Here is a 20,721-nt window from a genome sequence, read left to right as displayed (position 1 = left end):
TTCTTTTAGGATTATTGTAAAAGTTATAGTAAGGCTAGGGGTGCCTTTATGGGGTACAGGGGTATGGCAATAAGGCCCATGGCAGAGAAACTGAGTGCAGGCCAGTACAGTAACACAATGAAGGAGAGGTCCAGAACTCGTAAAACTGTTGACCTTGCAAACAGTTCTCCTCAGCCGAGTCCTTGCTCTAGGCCTGAGGGGCAGTTCTTTCATACTCAGCTTGTGTTAACTGCATGGTCCCAGCAACAATGCCTCTCTTTCATAGTCTGGTTTGTTTAACTTAGCAGTAAATGTTCCATATGTGTCCACTTTCTATCAAATTCCAGGGTCTCATTGTTAAAAAAAAAACAATGGCTGAGTAGTATTCTGCAGTGTATATGTGCCACACTTTTTCAACTCATTTACCTGTTTTTTACACTAGAGAACTAAGAATTGAAATTCTGGATTTCAGTTATTACCTGAGGTGTGATAAGACAATAATATGCAGTTGTTTCTATACTTTCAAAAATTTTAGTTAGAGTTCTGTCCTAATTTAATAGGTAAGACATGATCTCCTGTTAGTATTGACTTTAAAACTTATCTTTAAGGACTTCCATATAGCCATGTATTCAATTTATTATAAAACATGGTAAGTATTTATAGAAATCTGTGACTATGGTTTTCAAAGTACATTACTGAAAACCTCATTGATGGGACTAGCAGGTGATGTGTTGATTAAGGTGCTGGATTCCCAAATGATCTGCTGTGGTTCATGATTTCTGGACTCAGTGGCTTGAAAATCATGCCAAGAGCACATGCATGCCCAAACACCTGAGAGGAGAATAGAGGAGAAAAGATTGTGGTGTGGTAATACCTCCAGGGATGATTTGTCACTTTTTCTATATTTGTCTCTCTCTCCAACAAGTGCACACACTCTATGGCAAAAATATAAAAAGAAAAAGAAAAAGAAATACCAAACTAATTTATGATGAGAGGATGTTCTGTGCTCACACTTCAACATCTTAACCCATTGCACATCACAGAAAGAAAATAATAGATAAAGTATACAAAGATATATCTGACACACACAGAAAAAAAAAATAAAGGTAGTTTTTCTTTTTTTTTTTTTTTTTGTAAAGTTTTTGCTATAGGGCGCGTGCGCTCGCCAGAAAGACAGAGAGAGAGACAGAGAGACAGAAAGTGAGAAATCACCACCCCCTCCCCCAGGGGAGATGGCCATGCCACAATCCCTTCTCCTCCATTCTCCTCTCAGGATCTTGGGTACGCATGCACACATGCCCAGCGTGAGTTTAAGCCATTGGGTCCGGGACTCAAACCGCAGTCAACTACATGGGAGTTCAGTGACATAGCCATTATGCCAACTGCTGGTCCCACCAAGGTAGTTTTTCTATGTACCTCACAGAAAACTAAAACAAAGAATATGATAAAGTTTTGAGGTGCTATAAAAATTATGCAAATACAATATACTAAGTGACTCAAGCTTATGTAAAGATATATTCTGGTGGGCCAGGAGGTGGCATAGAGGTTAAGGTGACTGGATCCCACAGGGATGACTGCATGGTTAAATTCCTAGACACTGTAGCTTAAACAGCACACTGGTTCATGTGTGTGCATGCCCAAAATACTGAGGTGAGAATAGAGGAGAAAGGATTGTGGCATGACCATACCCCCTGGGGGGTAATTTTCACTTTACCTCTCTTTGTCTCTCTTTCTATCTCTATGGCTGGTGCACAGACCCTGTAGAAAAAAAATTAGTTTCACAGGGACCAGTAGATGGTGTAATGGTTTTGTGGCTGGACTCCCACATGGCAACTGTGGTTTGAGTCCTGAACATGAATCTTGAAATTCATGCCAGGTGCATGTGCTTGCATGCATAAAATCCCAAGAGGAGAATGGAGGACAAAGGACTGTGGCCTGGCCATTCCCCCACCACCACCCCCCAAGAGCTGATTTCTTGCATTCTGTCTCTCTATCTCCCTGGCAAGCACATGTACCCTATAGCAAAAATTTCTCTTAAAAAATTAAATTTACAAAAAGAAAACTAAAGGCATATTACCTCCAATAATGATCCAATCTCTCTCAATCAACTCAAAACACCAAAATAATCTAATTATATCATTTGTAGATTCAATCAAAATAAATGTGGTGTTCATTTTAACATTGATTTTATTTATGAGAGAAAACCCCCCAAAAAGAAAAGCACCTTCAACAGAGTCTCTTCATCTGAGATCCTCTTCTCCCAGTCCTTTATGTCATTATCCCCCTAGCACCCATGTATGGGCCCAGTGTGTTTCCAGATTTACCTGGAGACCAAAACCTGTGATCAAGTTCCGAAGACTGGAGGATCAGGGTGAAAATGTGGCACATATACACTATGGAATACTACTCAGACTTAAGGAACAATGAGACCCTGTCATTTGATTCAAGTGTTTGAATATAGAAGACTTTGTGCTAAGTGAAGTAAGTGAGGCTCTAAAAGACACACACTGTATATCCCCTCTCAATATGTAACTAATGTCTACTCTCTATAGCAGGATTGGAAAGATGTGAAGATATGATAGTAGGGAGGATACATGCAGATACTAGGGACTGAAGGAGAAAGGACTGGATGGGCCAGGAGATGGGATATGGTTACAGAAGTGGACTCTCAAACACAGTTGAGTTCCAGAACCTGAGGCTTGAAAATCATACTGGGAGGAACCAGCAGATGGTATAGAGATTAGGACCCTGAACTCCTATGTATTCAACCACTGATTGAAGCCTGGACCCAGCGACTTAAAACTCATGCTGCCAAGTATGCATATGTGCCCAAAATCCCTACAGGAGAATGGAGAAGAAGGGATTGTGGTGCAAGCATTCCACCTGTAAGGTGATTTCTCACTGTCTGTCTGTCTGTTTCTGCCTCTCTAGTGAGAACACATGCCCTCTATTGCAAAAATCTCTGTTTAGAAGAAAAAGAAAAGAAAAGAAAATCACACTGGTTTCATGTGTGTATATGCACAAGATTACAAGAAGAGAATGGAGGAAAAAGATTGTGGTGTGACCATGACCCCTTTGGGGTGATTTTTCACTTTCCCACTACTCTCTCCATCTCTCTGGTGAGTGCATGTGACCTAAAGCAAAACCCTCTAACAAAAAGAAATAAAATTACACTGGACATATATGCAGGGTGACCAAAATCCCAGGAGGAAGATGGAGAAGGAGTTGCATCACAGTCATCCCGGCTGTGGGGGTGATTTCTCACTTTCCCTCTCACTGTCTCTCTCTGTTTCTCACCAGTAAATACATCCAACCTATGGCAAGAACCTTAGAAAAAGACAGTGAAATGGATGGTAGAGGATGAGTGGAGGGGCAGAAGGAAGAAACCTTTAACAGAAACGAGAATGTCAAGTTACCTTTAAAAAATGAGGTATGTGGTAATGTCCTTGGCTCGAGTGTTATGTATTTCATGTTTTTATTAAAAAACAAGTGTCCGCACTCTATGACTGAAACTAATTGACTAAAGGATATAGAAAGACAGTCTATAGATGTAAATTCCAGATATAGTGTGTGTGAAGGAGGAGGGTCTGAGGAAGGCCATCTGGGGGAGGGGTAAGGAGGCAAAGCATTAATGGTACAAAGAGGTGTGGTATTATCTGTTGAAGATATTTTGTAGTTTTATCAACTGGACTAGGGGAGGAATGTTCACCTGTTGAAATATCCACTTTGTAAGACAAATAATAATGTGATTGAATGTATGGAAGAAAATGAAATGAAAATAATTAATTAATTAAAAAACAAAACAAAACAAAACAAAAAAACCAAGTTGTAGGGAACCAGCAGTTAGTGTAATGGCTATGTCCCTGGACTCCCACGTAGTTGACCGTGGTTCGCATCCCGGACCCGGTGGCTTAAAACTCACACCGGGCGCGTGTGCCTGCGTGCCCAAGATCCTGAGAGGAGAATGGAGGAGAAGGGATTGCGGCGTGACCATCCCCCCTGGGGGGTGATTTCTCGCTTTCTGTCTCTATGTCTCTCTCTGTCTGGCAAGTGCACGCACCCTGTAGCAAAAAAAAAAAAAAAACAAGTTGTAAACTACAGAGATGTACACTGATGGCATCTAAATAAAATAAAATAAAATAAAAAATAAAAAGAAATACCTGTGATCAGCTATGTGGTTCCCAGCACTGCAGTTCAGTTTGGTACCAACTGTGCCCCCAGGCTGGGCCTGAGTTCTGTTAATATTACCAGAAATAGTCCTGTTTTACCAGGAACCAGTCTGAGGAATTAGTTTCAGTTGTGAAAGATCCACTGCCTTGGTTCAAAATAGGCCTACAGGTCCCTAACCACACGACCAGGGAAAATTTCTCTCCACCAACCACTTTGCATAAACCTTTCATTGGACCTGCCACCTCTACAGAACTTTGAGAGTGATCCATAAGAAGTATCACTAAAACATTGCACCTACCTCAGGCTTTGCATCTGCAAACCACAGCAACAAGACCAAGTTCTAACCATTTAAATCATTTGACAAACATTACAGAGCTAGACAAAAACTAAAGTCTAGTTCAAAGGCCACATGCAAATGTTCTTGGCCATCATGCTACACAGCCATTCTGGAAACCTTGAGGGAAAGAAGAGTCCACCATTCTGATTCATTCTGGAACCCAAACCCAAAACACATGATCACAGAAGAGAAATCTTCCTTTCAACAAGTTTCCTCAAGGCTTTGTTCATGTCTCTGTTCCTCAGGCTGTAGATGAAGGGGTTCACCATTTGGGGGACCATCACATACATCATTGAGGCCACTGCAATTGTCCTGGGAGAGTCAGAAACCGCAGAACTAAAGTACGCCCCAAAACCTGACCCATAGAATAAGGACACCACTGAGAGGTGAGACCCGCAGGTGGAAAAAGCTTTATACTTTTTGCCTACTGATGGAATTTTCAAAACAGAGAGGACTATTTGGGTATAAGAGGCAATGATCCCAGAGATACAGACACTACCAAATATGAAAGCTACAACATTTATCACGATATTATTGATAAAGGTGTCAGAACAGGCAATATTGATTAGTTGAGCGAGATCACAGAAGAAGAGAGAGATCTCCAGGTCCGTGCAGAAGGACAGTCTCAGCACCATCAGACTGTGCAGGAGGGCAATCACACAGCTAAGGAACAGAGAGACTAGACTCAGCAGAGCACAGAGCTGGGGGTTCATGACGACCATGTACCTCAGGGGGTGACAGATGGCCACATAGCGGTCATAGGCCATTACTGTCAGAAGAAAGTTTTCCAAGGCTACGAAAAACAAGTAAAAGAAGAGCTGGGTGAGGCAGCCCGTGTAAGTGATGCTCTGGTTCTGTGTCTGGATGTTCACCAGCATCTTTGGGATCGTGGTTGTGCTTATCCAGATGTCAGTAAAGGCTAGGTAGGAAAGAAAGAAGAACATGGGGGTGTGCAGGTGGGAGTCAGAGCTGACCGCCAGGAGGATGAACAGGTTTCCCAGGACGGTGACCAGGTAAATAGACAGGAAGAGGCTGAAGAGAACGGGCTGCAGAGTGGGATCATCTGTCAGTGACAAAAGAAAGAATTCTGATACCTCTGTTTGATTTATGAGCTCCATGTTATTGCTGAACGTGTTGAAATCAGTAATTTCTGCATCACCACCAATAGCAGCCTCACCTGCTGCTACCTGGACCCCATTCCAGGTTCAATGATGACCATTCCAGGGGTGGAAATGAACAGGGTGTGTTTTAATGAGCTTTTCAGATGATTTTGACTTAAAGTCTGAGAATCACCGCTCTAGAAATGTCTTTCTCTTTTAAACCAAAGCCAGTATTTGAATCTTTCTGTTCTCTTTCTTTCTTCTCTCTCTCTTCTTCTCTTCCCTCTTCTCATTCAATCACCAAGATCCTTACTGAGCACTGACTGCTTCACACACACTTTGTAACATGTTCTGTAAATGAAATAAAGTAAGCAGGGTTATATTCCTTTGGAATTATTCACGCCTCCAGACACACAGAAATACAACAAAATTATGAAATTATCAAATAAAAAAATTATGAAGTCTTGGGGAAGTCTTCCCTTACAATGATTGATGTCCCATAATTTAAAACCACAGATGAAGACCAGCAGGTGGCATGGAGGTTACATTGACTGGATCCCACATGCCCAACTCCATGGTTTGAGTCCTGGATCCAGCAGCTTTGGAATCATGCTAAGCTTGTGTTTCGTGTGTGTGTGCATGTGTGTGTCTGTCTGCCTGCTCAAGATCCCGAGAGGAGACTCAAATAGAAAGGATTGTGTCATGGCCATCCTCCCTAGGGAGGGAGATTTTTCACTTTCCTTCTCTTCCTCTTTTTCTCTCTGTCTCTCTCTGGTGAGTGCTTGTGCCCTATAGCAAAACTTAAAAGAAAAGAAAAAAAAACAACAGATGAAAAGATGACTAGGCGAAAAATATTGAATGGACAGATTTATAAAAAGACAGACCAAAAAGCAATGATTTGTGTCCTTGGAATATAGGGATTTAGTGGGTCACATGAGCACCAGGCAACCTAACTGGTGTAGAGCCTGGGTCTTTGTGTTTTGCGGACACAGGCTGTCCATCACTGCATTTATCATTTTGTGTAGCACTTAGATCACACGGTCTTCATTTAATCTAGCATGGAGTGCCTCCTTTCTGAATGGGGAAAATCGGTTCATGTTATGAGAAGTCCTGGTATCCTCATACACACATGAGATTTCATGGAGATGTTGCAATGAGGAGAAAAAGCAGCCAGCACAGAATACGTCACCCTGCAGTTTAGCTGCCAAACGGTGCTAAAGAGCACTAAAATTTATTCTTCTTAGAAAAGCACCCTTCTGTTTGTTTGTTTTTGTTTTTGTTTTTGTTTTTGCTATTGAACACACGTGCTCACCAGAGAGAGACAAAGACAGGGAAAGTGAAAAGTCACCCCACAGGGGAATGGCCATGTCATAATTCCTTCTCCATTCTCCTCCAGAATCTAGGGCAGGTGCACACACACACCCTGACATGATTTTCAAAGTACTAAGTCCGAGACTCAATCCATAGATGACCCTGTGGGAGCCCAGCATCTTACCCACCACACCACCTACTGGTCCCAGAGTGCACTTTCTTATCTGTTAACCAACATCTCTCTCCTCCCCCTCTTCTTCCCTTTCCAGTCTCTAATAATATAGTCTATTGTCTACTCCTTTGAGCAAAATTAAAAAAATAAACAAATACAAGAAAGAAAAGAAAAACTGGAAACCAAACTAGGGTTTCAGATTTATGTTATTTTGATATTTGATTAAAACTAGTCAAAGCTGGGGGCCAGCAAGTGGCGTGGTGGTTAAGGCTCTAGACTCCCACATGGTTGACCAAGGTTTGTGTCCTGGGCCTGGCAGCTTGAAAATCACACCAGGTGTGTGTGTGTGTGTGTGTGTGTGTGTGTGTGCCCATAATCCCAGGAGGAGAAAGGAGGAGAAAGAATTACGGTGTGGCCATCTTCCCTGGGGGGTGCTTTCTCTCTCACTGTCTCTCTCTGCTGAACAAATGCACCCTATGGCACACCCCTCCTCTCCCCCAAAAAAAGGCAAAGTTGATGCGATAGTCAACATTTGCTACATTTGGAATAACATGTAGATAGTCATATTTTTACATTTTATTACACAAAAGCTTTCGTTGCTATATGAAAATTTGGTACTTTCATAAAAAGGAATAATAGGTGGTCTAAAAATGGAGCTGGAGTCTCTCTGGGGCTCCACTTCCTTCCCAGTGACTACACAGCTTAGCCTTAGGAATAATCTCCACATTCTGTAAAATGGTGTATTAGATAGTAGAAGGCAAAATCAACCAAGCTTGCTTGGAGGGAAGAGAGCGGAGTCCTGCAGAAGGTGAGCAGGTGAGTGTTGGTCCATGCATGTATGGGGCATGTTAAGATGATGACAGGCAGGAGGGTGGGGCGCTCCTTGGGGACTTGTTTCCAATCTTGTCACTCATGCACCATCATCGCTGCTTCCCCAGAATGTAAATTTATTAATAATAAGCCTACCAGGGGCCGACATGTGGCATGGTGTTTAAAGCGCTGGACTCCCACATGACTGACTACGGTCCAAGTCCCAGACCTTGTGGTTTGCTTTCTCACTTTCTCTTTTTTCTCTCCCTCTGCCTCTTTCTGTTCAAGTTTATAAAATGATAATAACAAAAATAAATAAATAAATAAATCTTAAAATAATAGTAAACCATCTGCCTTAGTTTCCAAGCCACTAGCTAAAGGACTTTAGGTTACCTGTGTGGCTTCACTGATGAGTGACGCCTGAGATCTCCTCTGGAGGAAGAGGGGCTGCCTACCCTCAGGAAGTGCAGAGCAGGTGCGTCCATGGGCTCTTGGTCAGGACACATTGTCTCTCGAGGTGGTTCTGGTGATTAACTGCCTGCCCAGGGCTGCTGTGTGAGGTGGTCACAGGCTGACTTTTAGTCTCTCTGTCTCTGGAGCTCAATATCCAGAGCTCCTCATTAGACGGGCAATTTTAGTGTCTGCTGCTCCCTGGGCAGTGGGAATCCTTAGAGACCAAGACTACAGAAGAGAAGGGTTCAGGGCAGCTGATTTCTATCCTTTGTTTTTCTTTTTCTTTCTTTCTTCTTTTTTTTTTTTTTTTTTTGTTCACACAAAGAATATTTATTCTAACCTGATAATATTGGGTCTTCAGAAAAGCTAAAGTCATTTTTGCACAGAAAAGCATAAAAAATACCTCATGACTTCTCCAATGACTTCTCACATGAAGGGAAATCTCTTCTTTACAAGGAGAATGACAACTATTACATACAGAAAATTGGAGGTAGAAAATCACAATTTTGCAAAAATTCATTCCAATATGAAGGATGTTAATTCTAGGAGGGGGGGTATGCTGAAGAACAGAATTGCTTATCATTTTCTATCTCTCAATGCATGAGTTTTTTTTTTTTTTCACTCCATTTGAGAATGTGTTGCAGACATCATACTTTTTTTTTTTTTTGAGAGGTTTTTGCAACAGAGCATGTATGCTATCCAGAGAGACAGAAAGTGAGAAATCACCCCCTAGGGGAGACAGCCATACCACAATCCCTTCTCCATTCTCCTCTCAGGATTTTGAGCTCGCACGCAGACACACTCTGCATAAGTTTTAAGCTGCTGGGTCCAGGACTCCAAGTGCTATCAACCCTGTGGAAGTCCATCGACGTAAACTTTAGGCCATCTCTTGGTCCATATTTCTTGAATCCTAGTTGTTGTTGTCTGTATTTACACAACAGAAACAAGGCACTCACAGATCCATTATAATTGCAATTAATATACAAATAACTTTTAGTCTCTTTTTAGAGGTTTGTAGCCCTTTCCCAATATTGTCAAAATAGCAATATACTATTAATTTATTTATATTTATGTCTTTATGTTTACATTCAATCACTGAGTATCATTACAGCATACCAAGTGAATTTTCCCATCATAAGTACACTGTCTATTGGGTCAGTCAAAGATATTATCCTACACAGGATCATAAACAGATCATTTTCTATTTTTGTTTCTCTTAAAAATTTCACTTCTATCTTTTTCCCATTGATTTCCTCCCTCTCACCTTCCCCCATTTCCCACCCTTCTACCACACTGTCTCTGGTATCACCATTTGCTATCCATACTTTTTTTTCTTTTTCTTTTTTTAGAGGTTTTTGCTATAGGGCGCATGCGCTCACCAGACAGAGAGAGAGAGAGAGAGAGAGAGAGAGAGAGAGAGAAAGCGAGAAATCACCTCCCAGGGGGGATGGCCACGCTGCAATCCCTTCTCCTCCATTCTCCTCTTGGGATCTTGGGCACGCACGCACACACGCCCAGCGTGAGTTTAAGCCACCGGGTCCGAGACACGAACCGTGGTCAACTACGTGGGAGTCCAGTGATATAGCCTTTACACTAACTGCTGGTCCCAACGTGCAGTTTTTTTATACTTTCAAAAACTTTAGTTAGATTTCTCTCCTAATTTAATAGATGAAAATGAGATTTCCCAGTAATATTCACTTAAAAACTTCTTATCTTTAAGGACTTCCATATAGTCATGTGTTCATCAATTTATTATAAAGCATGGTAAGTATTTATAGAAACTGGGGACTATAGTTCAAAATAAATTACTGGGAACCAGCAGTTAGCGTAATGGCTATGTCGCTGGATTCCCACGTAGTCGACCGCGGTTCGTGTCCTGGACCCAGGGGCTTAAAACTCACGCCGGGCGCGTGTGCGTGCATGCCCAAGATCCCAAGAGGAGAATGGAGGAAAAGGGATTGTGGCATGACCATCCCCCCTGGGGGGTGATTTCTCGCTTTCTGTCTCTATGTCTCTGTCTGTCTGGCGAGCGCACGCGCCCTACAGTGAAAATCTCTCCAAAAAAATAAATAAATAAATAAATTACTGAAAAAAACTAATTGATAGCTTTGCGCAGTGGCAGTATCGTAGCCAATGAGGTTTATCCGAGGCGCAATTATTGCTAATTGAACAACTAACTGATGGGGCCAGTAGGTGGTGTGGTGATTAAGGTGCTGGATTTCCACATGGTCGGCTGTGGTTCCCGACTCCTGGATCCATTGGCTTGAAAATCATGCCAAGAGCATGTGCCTGTATTCCCAAAATCCTGATAGGAGAAGAGCGAAGGTATTTTTTTTGGTGTGGTAATACCCTTTGGGGTGATTTCTCACTTTCCCTCTCTTTGTCTTTCTCTCTCTAGTGAGTACACATGACCTATGGCAAAAACCTAAAAAAAAAAAAAGAAAGAACCAAACTAATTTATGATAAGAGGATGTTATGAAGTCATGCTTCAACATCTTAATCAATTTTACTTCAAAGGAAAAAAAGTCGATAAAGTATACAAAAGTATAGCTAGACACACACACACACACACACACACAATCAAAGCCAAGGTAGTTCTTCTATGTACCTCACAGAAAACAAAAGCAAAAGATAAGAAAAAGTTTGAGGTGTTGTAAAAATAACTCAAGTACCATATGCAGAGTGGACTCAAGCTAAGAAGTTATGTGAAATTTTTAAAGAATTATTTATTGAATTGTATTTATTATTATTGTTGTTATTATTTTATTTAATTTATATAAGGCACATGCATTCGCTAGAAAGAGACCGGGGGGGTGAGTGAGAAAAACAGCTGCCAGGTCCAGGACGCTAACCACAGTCAACCATATGGGAGTCCAACACCTTAACCATCATGCCACCTGCCATCCCAAGAAGTTATATGGATTTATGACCAAAATCAAGAAAGTAATTATGTTTTTAGTTAATTAGGACTAATTGATAGGAAGTTAGAAAAAAACAGAAAGGAAGGTAGGAATGAAGGAGATATATCAGAGTAGAATGGGAAGTAGCAGACAGTGGCCCAGCCATGGTGGTGCAGGCAGTGAGGTGCCACTGGGTGATACCAGAGCCACATGGGAGGCCCAGCTTTAGATCCTGTCAACCTGAACACAGCAGGTGCACCCTAGAGCTTGGCTGGCTAGGGAGATCAGGGGAGGACTGTGGCATGGCCAAATCCTGTTGAGAGAAATTCACCAGAGCCAGCAGATAGAAATAAATCAGAGACAGAGAGATAGAAAGCGAGAAATCACCTCCCAGGGAGGATGGCCACGCTGCAATCCCTTCTCCATTCTCCTCTCAGGATCTTGGGCACGCACACACACACACCCAGAGCCAGGTGACATAGTGGTTAAGACATTGGATTTCCACATGACCGACCGCAGTTTGAGTCGTGAACACAGCAACTTGAAAATCTCACCAGTCGAGTGTGCTTGTGTGCCCAGAATCCCAAGAGGAGAATGGAGGAGATGGGATTACAGCATGACCATCCCCCCTGGAGTTGATTTTTCACTGTCTCTCTCTCTCTCTGTCTCTCTCTTCTCCATGAGCACACATGCCCTATGGCGAAAACCTTCAAAAAATAAACAAATAAACTTTTTTTAAAGGACAAATAGTAAGTAGTCAGGTAGGAGTAAGATTAAACCACAGCACTGAGAATAGTAGTCAATACATGGAATTTATTCATTAAATTTAAACTTGAACAACGTCAACAAGAAGCTAATGGATGCAATGAGTTCTGTAAAGACCGATTCCGGTGGGCCAGCAAGTGGCATGAAGGTTAAGGTGGCTGGATTCCACATGGATGACTGCATGGTTCAAGACCCGGACTCTGTGGCTTAAAAACACCCACTGCTGTATGTACATGCATGCCTAAAATCCTGAGAAGAGAATAGAGGAAAAAGGACTGTGGCATAGCCATTTCCCTTGGACGAAGGGATATTTTTCACTTTCTCACTCTCTCTCTCTCTCTGTCTCTATGAAAAGTGCACACACTCTATAGCAAAAAGTAATTTTACAGGGACCAGGAGAGAGCATAATGGTTATATTACCGCACCCCCACATGACTGAACATGGTTTGAGTCCCAGACCCAGAAGCTTGAAACTCATGCCAGGCACATGTGCATTCATGCTCAAAATCCCAAGAGGAGAATGGAGGAGAAAGGACTGTGGTATGGCCATCTTTGCTGGGTGATGATTTCTAAACTTATGTCTCTTTGTCTTTTTCTGTCTCTACAGTGAGTGCACTCTCTCTATAGTGAAAAACTTTCTTAAAAAATTACTTTAACAAAAAGAAAACTAAAGGCATCTTATCTTCACTAAATATCAAATATATCTCAGTCAACTCAAAACACTAACATAATCTAATTATGTCAATTGTATATACAGTAAAAATGATTATTGTGTACATTTTTAATGTTTATTTATTTTATTTATGATAAGTAGGAAACCCAAGAAAGAGAGAAGTACCTTTGACAGGGTCATTTTATTTGAGATCCTCTTCCCCCAGCCCTCCAGCTCATTATGTTCCCCAGCACCCATGAATAGGTCCAGTGTGTTTCCAGACCTACCTGGAGACTGAAACCTGTGATCTAGTCCCCAAGAATGGAGGACTGGGTTAAAAAACAGTGGCACATATATGCTATGGAATGTTACTCAGCCATAAGAAACAATGAGACACTGTCATTTGATTCAAAGTAGATGATTATAGAAGAATTTATGTTAAGCAAAATAAGCCAGACTCTAAAGGACACACACTGTATATCCCTGCTCAATATGTACCTAATATCCCCTCTCTATGGCAGAAATGGAAAGATGTGAAGACATGATAGTAGAGAGGATACATGTAGATTTGTGAGACTGTAAGAGGAAGGAGTGGAGGGGTCACCAGGTGGTTATAGCAGTGGTTTTCTGACCACTGTTTGAGTCCTGGACCTGGTGGCTTGAAAATCACACTGAGAGGAGGCAGTGGATGGCATAGAGATTATGTCACTGGACTCCCATGTAGTCAACTGTGGTTCGAGTCCCATACCTGGCGGCTTAAAACACAGGCCAACAAGTGTGGATTCATGCCAAAATAATGTGAAAAGGATAGAGAAAATGGGATTGCAGCATGACCATCCCACCTGGGGGGTGATTTATCACTTTCTGTCTGTCTATGTCTCTCTTGTGAGCACACATGGCTGATAATAAAATTCTATCTTAAAAAAGAAAAAAGACAACCACGCTGGGTGTGTGTGCATGCATTCTGAATATTCTAGAAAGAGAATGGAGGAGAAAGGAGTGTGGCTTAGCCATCTTCCTTAAGGGGTGATTTTTCACTTTCCCTCACACTGTCTCTATCTCGCTCCAAAACATGCATGTGCCCTAAGGCAAAAACTTCCTTAAAAAAAGTAAAAAGAAGGGAAAAGAAAAGAAAATTACACTGGGCACATGTGTGTGTGTGCGTGTGTGTGTGTGCATGTGTGTGTCCAAAATCTCAAGAGAAAATGGAGGAGAAGGGATTACAGCATGGACATCACCCCTGGGGGATGAATTTCTCACTTTGTCTCGCTGTTTGTCTCCAGAAAATGCACAACACCCTATGTCAAAAATCTTAAGAAAAATGAGACAAAAGAATGGATGGTAGAGAATTGGTTGGAGGGACAGAAGAAAGAAACCTTTAACAGAAACAAGAATGCCAAGTTCTCTTTTAAAAATGAGGTATGTGGTAATATCCTTGGCTTGAATGTCATGTACTACATGCATATGTTGAAAAACCAAGTTGTGAGCTGTAGAGATACACAATGATGGCATCTAAATTTTTTAAAAAATTAAGAAAAATACTTGTGATCAGCTGTGAGGCTTCCAGACCTGCTGTTCAGTTTGGTACTGACTTTAACACCAGGCAGGGACTGAGGTATGTTAATAATATCAAAATTAAACACATTTTACAAGGAATAGGTCACAGTGATTAGCTTTTAGATATGAAAGGTCCACACCTTTGGCTCACAGAAGACCCACAAGGACCTAAGCACAAAACAAGGGAAAATTTATCTCTACAAACTACTTTGTATAAACCGATAATTTGACCTGCCACCTCTACCGAACTTCCTTTTGAGAATGGCCCATAAGAAGTATCACTAAAACATTACCCCTGCCTCAGGCTCTGTTTCTATAAAACCAGAGCAACAAGACTGAGTTCTGAGAATTTGAATCATTTGATAAACATTACAGAGCTCGACAAAAAGCAATGTCTAGTGCAAAGACCACATGAAAATATTCTTGGCCATCATGTTACATGGTCATGTTGGAAGACCAGGGAGAAGACAAGTCAGACATTCTCTTTGACTCATTCTGGAAACCAAACCCAAAGCACATGCTCATAGGAGAGAAATTTTCCTCTCAACAAGTTTCCTCAAGGCTTCCTTCATGTCCCTGTTCCTCAGGCTGTAGATGAAGGGGTTCACCATTTGGGGGACCATCATGTACATCATTGAGGCCACTGCAATTGTCCTGGGAGAGTCAGAAACCGCAGAACTAAAGTACACCCCAAAATCTGACCCATAGAATAAGGAAACCACTGTAAAGTGAGACCCGCAGGTGGAAAAAGCTTTATACTTTCCACGTGCTGATGGTATTTTCAAAACAGAGAAGACTATTTGGGTATAAGAGGCGATGATCCCAGAGATGCAAACACCACCAAACACAAAAGCCACAGCTTTTATCACGATATTATTGATTAGGGTGTCAGAACAGGCGATTTTGATGAGCTGAGCGAGATCACAGAAGAAGAGAGAGATCTCCAGGTCCGTGCAGAAGGACAATCTCAGCACCATCAGACTGTGCAGGAGGGCAATCACACAGCTAAGGAACAGAGAGACCAGACTCAGCAGAGCACAGAGCTGGGGGTTCATGATGACCATGTACCTCAGGGGGTGACAGATGGCCACGTAGCGGTCATAGGCCATTACTGTCAGAAGGAAGTTTTCCAAGGCTACGAAAAACAGGTAAAAGAAGAGCTGGGTGAGGCAGCCCTTGTAAGTGATGCTCTGGTTCTGTGTCTGGATGTTCACCAGCATCTTTGGGATCGTGGTTGTGCTTATCCAGATGTCAGTAAAGGCCAGATTGGAGAGGAAGAAGAACATGGGGGTGTGCAGGTGGGAGTCAGAGTTGATGGCCAGGATGATGAGCAGGTTTCCCAGGATGGTGACCAGGTAGATAAACAGGAAGAGGCTGAAGAGAACGGGCTGCAGTGTGGGGTCATCTGTCAGCTTCAAAAGGAAGAATTCTGAGACCTCTGTTCGATTTATGGGCTCCATGTTATTGGTGGACCTGTTGTAAAAGATAATAAAATTGGTGATTTCTGCTCCTCCCCTAACAGCATCCTCACTCACTGAATCTTGGACCCCACTCCAGGTTCAATGATGACAGCTCCAGGGGTGGAAATGAACAGTGTGTATTTTAATTAACTTTACAGCTGATTTTGACTTACGCTAGATTAAGAATCACTGCTCTAGAATATTCTTTCTTCTCTCTTTTGAACCAAAGCCAATATTTGAATCTTTCTACTCATTTCTCTCTTTCTTTCTTCTCTCTCTTCTCCTCATCTTTCTGCTCATTTAATCACCAAAATCCTTATTGAGCAGTGACTATATCACACATTTTTAACAAGTTCTGTAATGAAATAAAGGAAACAGTTTTATTCCTTTAGAATTATTCACACCTCCAAACAAGCAGGAATATAAAAACCATATTATGAAATCTGTCCCATCTTTGGAAGGTCTTCCCTGGAAGAGATTGATGTCCCATGATTTAAAATCACTGGTGAGGTAGCAGCAGATAGTGTAATGGTTATGTCGTTGGACTCCCGCCTACTCGACCGCGGTTCAAGTCCTGAACCTGGCAGTTTAAAACTCATGCCAGGCATGTGTGCAGGCATGCAGAATGGCCACCCCCTTCCCTTGGGGGTAATTTCTCACTTTCAGTCTCTGTCTTTCAAGCAACTTGTCTTACATCACAAATCTGTCTCTCTCTCTGTTTCTCTGGTGACACACCCTATAGCCAAAATCTCTGTCTCAAAAAGCATCAACAGCGGGAGCCAGCAGTTAGCGTAATGGCTATGTCGCTGAACTCCCACATAGTCGACCGCGGTTCACGTCTTGGACCCGGTGGCTTAAAACTCACGCCAGGCGCGTGTGCATGCATGCCCAAGATCCCGAAAGGAGAATGGAGGAGAAGGGATTGCGGCGTGACCATCCCCCCTGGGGGGTGATTTCTCGCTTTCTGTCTCTGGCGAGCACATGCACCCTATAGCAAAAACCTCTCAAAAAAAAAAAATCCATCAATAGCAGCAACAAAAACCACAGAATAGGACCAGTAGGGTGGCATGAAGATTAAGGTGGCCGGATTTCATAGGGTAAACTCTGCAGTTTGAGTCCCTGACTCATCAGCTTGCATGCCCAAAAATCTCGAGGAGAATGGACGAGAAGGGATTGTGGTGTGGCCCTCCCACCTCAGGGATGATTTCTCACTTTTACTCTCCCTCTCTCTCTCTCTGGTGGCCACTTACACCCTTTACCAAACACTTAAAAAAGAAAAATAAAAAGTAGGGGAGAAAATGAAATGCATAGTTTTCTAAAAAGATTTAAAAAAAAAAAAAAAAAGCAACCATTTGTGTCCTGGTGAGGCAGAGACTTACCAGGTAATGTGAGTACCTGATAGCCTAACAGGGACAGAGCCTGGGTCTTTGTGTCTGAGGGACACAGAGAGGCAACACTGCGTTTACCATTTTGTGGAACACTCCGATCAGACGTTCTTCATTTAATCCAGCACGGAGCACCCGCTTTCCGAGTGGGGAGAATGGGTTCCCGTTATGAGAAGCCCTCACACACACAAAGGAAACCCACAAGCCATCACGGAGATGTTGCTACGAGGACAAAAAGCAGCCAGCACCGTGCTTGGCGTATGCGATCCTCATAGTGGCATTTCCTGCTGTGAATTTTGTCTGCATGGAATGACAACAACCAGCGTGCTTTCCTTCTGGGAAGATCCTGATGAGGTGGGGTGAGTTGAGGAATCAAGAAAAAAAAATCCTAACTGTGAGAACTCTAAATTCAGGGACAGGTGCATGTGCTTAAAATCCCCCAAGGAACTTTGGCCATGGACAGAAGATAAGAAAGACACACCTATGGAGTTAATCATTCTCCTGATGTGAACATTACACAATTAAGATGAATCTGATAATAAAATTACTTACATACAAGAGTCAGTACAAATACTCAACTCCTAGAAAAGAAGAAATAGCATATGTCAAAAAGAAAATTTAAATACGTCGTAGTACAGAGTTACGTTTATTTTGGTTTTATTTTTAAAGAATTCTCTGTTTAATTTTATTGATGAGTATGCTTTAGAATTGTGATAGGGAACATGTGCTCACCAGAGGGAGACAGAGACAGAGAGAAAGAGAAAGAGAAAATGAAAAAGCAAGCTGCCAGTTTCGGGACTCAAACTGTGGTCAGCCATGTGGGAGTCCAGCACCTTAACCACCACGCCACCTTCTGGCACTGGTGTGTTCGTTAAGACTGTTGAATACTAATAACAGCGCATAACATAAAATAGTACAGAGAATGACAACAGCAGGCTTGGCATGCGCTGTTCTACACTCTCAATTTCATATAGTTGATCGTCCTCACTGTAGATATCTTAATGTGGAAGCCCCCAGATCATCTTTTAAAAATTTTATTTTATTTTTAATCCGCACATAATAATTGGACTTATTTATGGAGCACAGTGTGATTTTTCAGTCCAGGAATCCAGCGTGTATTGCTCAAACCAGGTGGTGGGCATCCCCATCATCTCGTTCACTTACCGTTACTCCGTGTGGGGAGCATTCAAAACCCTCCGTTAGTTATTGTGGAAAACAGGATGAGCTACTAGAATTTATTCCTCTTAGCAAAGTGTACTTTTTATTTTTTAAATCTTTTTATTGCTATAAAGCACATGTGCTTACTAGAGAGAAACAGAGACAGGAAAAGTAAGAAATAGCCCAACAGGAGCCGGCCATGGAACCGTCCCTTCTCCTCCGTTCTCTCCCTGGGATCTTGGGCATGCATATACACACGCCTTGAGATGATATTCAAGTCATCGGGTCTGGGACTTGAACCACGGTCGACCATGTGGGAGTCCAGCACCTTAACCACTATGCCACTTGCCGTCTCCCTAGAATGAGACTTTATTCATAATAAACCATATGCTTTAGTTTCCAAGCCACTAACTAAAGGACTTTGGGTTCCCCGTGTGGCTTCACTGACAAGTGAGGCCTGAGATCTCCTCTGGAGGAAGAGGGGCTGCCTACCCTCAGGAAGTGCAGAGCAGGTGCGTCCATGGGCTCTTGGTCAGGACACATTGTCTCTCGAAGTGGTTCTGGTGATTAACTGCCTGCCCCGGGGTTGCTGTGTGAGGTGGTCACAGGCTTTTAGTCTCTCTGTCCTGGGGCTCAATATCCAGAGCTCCTCATTAGACGGGCAATTTTAGTGTCTGCTACTCCCTGGGCAGTGGGAATCCTTAGAGACCAAGACTACAGAAGAGAAGGGTTCTGGTAGCTGATTTCTTTCCTTCCCTTTTCTTTTTTAGTTCAGAAAAAAGAACATTTATTCTAACCCGATGATACTTGGTCATTATAAAAGTCATGATGTATTTTTGCATAGAAAAACAAGTCAGGACTGTTCTGACAACTTAAGAGATAAAGGGAGACCTCTTCTTTGCAGGAGAATGACAGTAAGTTAGTACAGAAAGGAATATGGAGTTAGAAAATTACAACTTTGCAAACATCCTAGCAAAAATATATTCCAATATGGACCATCAAATGATGCTAATTCTAGGCGGGTGCGTGTGCTAAGAGACAGAATGGCTTTATCATTTCCTGTCTCTTGATGCATGTTTTCTCTTGACCCCATTTGAGAATATGGTGCAGACATCATACCTTTTACCCTTTAAATGTTTTGTTTTGTTTTGTTTTTTGAGAAAGAGATTTTTTTTCTATTTGGTATATGTGTTCACCAGAGAGACAGAGAGAGAAAGTAAGAAGTTATCTCCCATGGAGGAATGGCCACATCACAATCCCTTCTCCTTCATTCTCCTCTTGGGATTTTGGGCATGCATACCATGTGCCTGGTGTGAGTTACAAGTCACCAGGTCTGGGACTTGAACTGTGGTCAACCATGAGGAAGTCCAAGTCTTAACCACTATGCTGTGTTCACCAGAGAGACAGAGAGAGAAAGTAAGAAGTTATCTCCCATGGAGGAATGGCCACATCACAATCCCTTCTCCTTCATTCTCCTCTTGGGATTTTGGGCATGCATACCATGTGCCTGGTGTGAGTTACAAGTCACCAGGTCTGGGACTTGAACTGTGGTCAACCATGAGGAAGTCCAAGTCTTAACCACTATGCTATCTGTTGGCCCCAATGCTTTAATTTTTTTAAAAAAATTGATTTCTTTCTTCTCTGAGAGACACAGAAATAGAGCTACAAGAAATCCCCACAAGGTCTCCATACCATAGTCCACCGCATTGTCGAGCAACCCAAAGCACAGGGCACACACATGTACCTAGAGTGCTCAGAGCAGTCCCAGGTCACCCCCTCAAGAACTTTCCCATAGGAGTCCAGTTGTATGAACTCAGCCACCGCCTTCTCCCAGGGTGGCTGATTTCTTGACCTTGAGGCCAAGTGTGCACCATCACATTCCCTGCACCTGTTTCTGCTCACCTTCATTGCATGAACCTTGCACTCCTCTGCACACACATTCCTTCTCTAATGAATTTCAGTCTTCTTCTTTTTTTATTTTTTAAACAATCATTTATTTGTTTATTTCTTTGTTGTGATTTTCAATTCGTCAGGTACAGAACTCTCAAACCACGGATGGTCATGTGGGTATCCAGTGCCACCAACCCAACTGCAGGATCCATCCTTTTTTTTTTTGAGAGAGACTTTGCTATAAGGCACACACACTTGCTGGGAGGACAGAGAGAGATGAAGAGATAGAAAGTGAGAAATCATCCCCCCTCAAGGGGATGGCCATACCCCATCCCTTCTCCTCCATTTACCTGTCAAGACTTTGGGCACATACACACACATGCCTGGCATGAGCTTCAGACTGTCAGGTCCAGGACTCGAACCACAGTCAGCCTTGTGGGAGTCCAGTGCCTTAACCACTACGCCACCTGCTGTCTCACCCCCATATTCTTTTTGTTGTTGTTGTTATAAAGTCATCTCTAATTAAAGATAACAGGGAGACATTTTAAATTTTTTTGGAGAGGTTTTTGCTATAGGGTGACAGAGAGAGACAGAGAGACAGAAAGCAAGAAACCCCCCCCCC

General features: G+C 42.4%; 2 protein-coding genes and 1 pseudogene across 2 annotated transcripts; 1 reads left to right on the top strand and 2 right to left on the bottom strand.

Annotated features, from left to right (window-relative positions):
• Positions 1-4,665: 4,665 nt before the first annotated feature.
• Positions 4,666-5,610, bottom strand: LOC102469049 (olfactory receptor 7G2). Its single transcript, XM_006156148.2, has one exon. The coding sequence runs from the start codon at positions 5,602-5,604 to the stop codon at positions 4,666-4,668; it is 939 nt and encodes a 312-aa protein (XP_006156210.1). The 5' UTR covers positions 5,605-5,610.
• Positions 5,611-10,436: 4,826 nt separating this feature from the next.
• LOC114009197 (uncharacterized) lies at positions 10,437-10,517 on the top strand (annotated as a pseudogene).
• Positions 10,518-14,727: 4,210 nt separating this feature from the next.
• Positions 14,728-15,687, bottom strand: LOC102468637 (olfactory receptor 7G2). Its single transcript, XM_006156147.2, has one exon. The coding sequence runs from the start codon at positions 15,664-15,666 to the stop codon at positions 14,728-14,730; it is 939 nt and encodes a 312-aa protein (XP_006156209.1). The 5' UTR covers positions 15,667-15,687.
• Between the last annotated feature and the right edge of the window lie 5,034 nt (positions 15,688-20,721).

The sequence above is a fragment of the Tupaia chinensis genome, unplaced genomic scaffold (assembly GCF_000334495.1).
Source record: "Tupaia chinensis unplaced genomic scaffold, TupChi_1.0 Scaffold000482_1, whole genome shotgun sequence".
NCBI classification, from domain to species: domain Eukaryota; kingdom Metazoa; phylum Chordata; class Mammalia; order Scandentia; family Tupaiidae; genus Tupaia; species Tupaia belangeri.
Note: the sequence above shows the minus strand (reverse complement) of the source record. Positions and strands in the feature narration are given on the sequence as shown.

Coding starts and splice junctions, on each gene's coding strand:
- LOC102468637 (XM_006156147.2), bottom strand. CDS start 15,666: ATGGAGCCCATAAATCGAACAGAGGTCTCAGAATTCTTCCTTTTGAAG.
- LOC102469049 (XM_006156148.2), bottom strand. CDS start 5,604: ATGGAGCTCATAAATCAAACAGAGGTATCAGAATTCTTTCTTTTGTCA.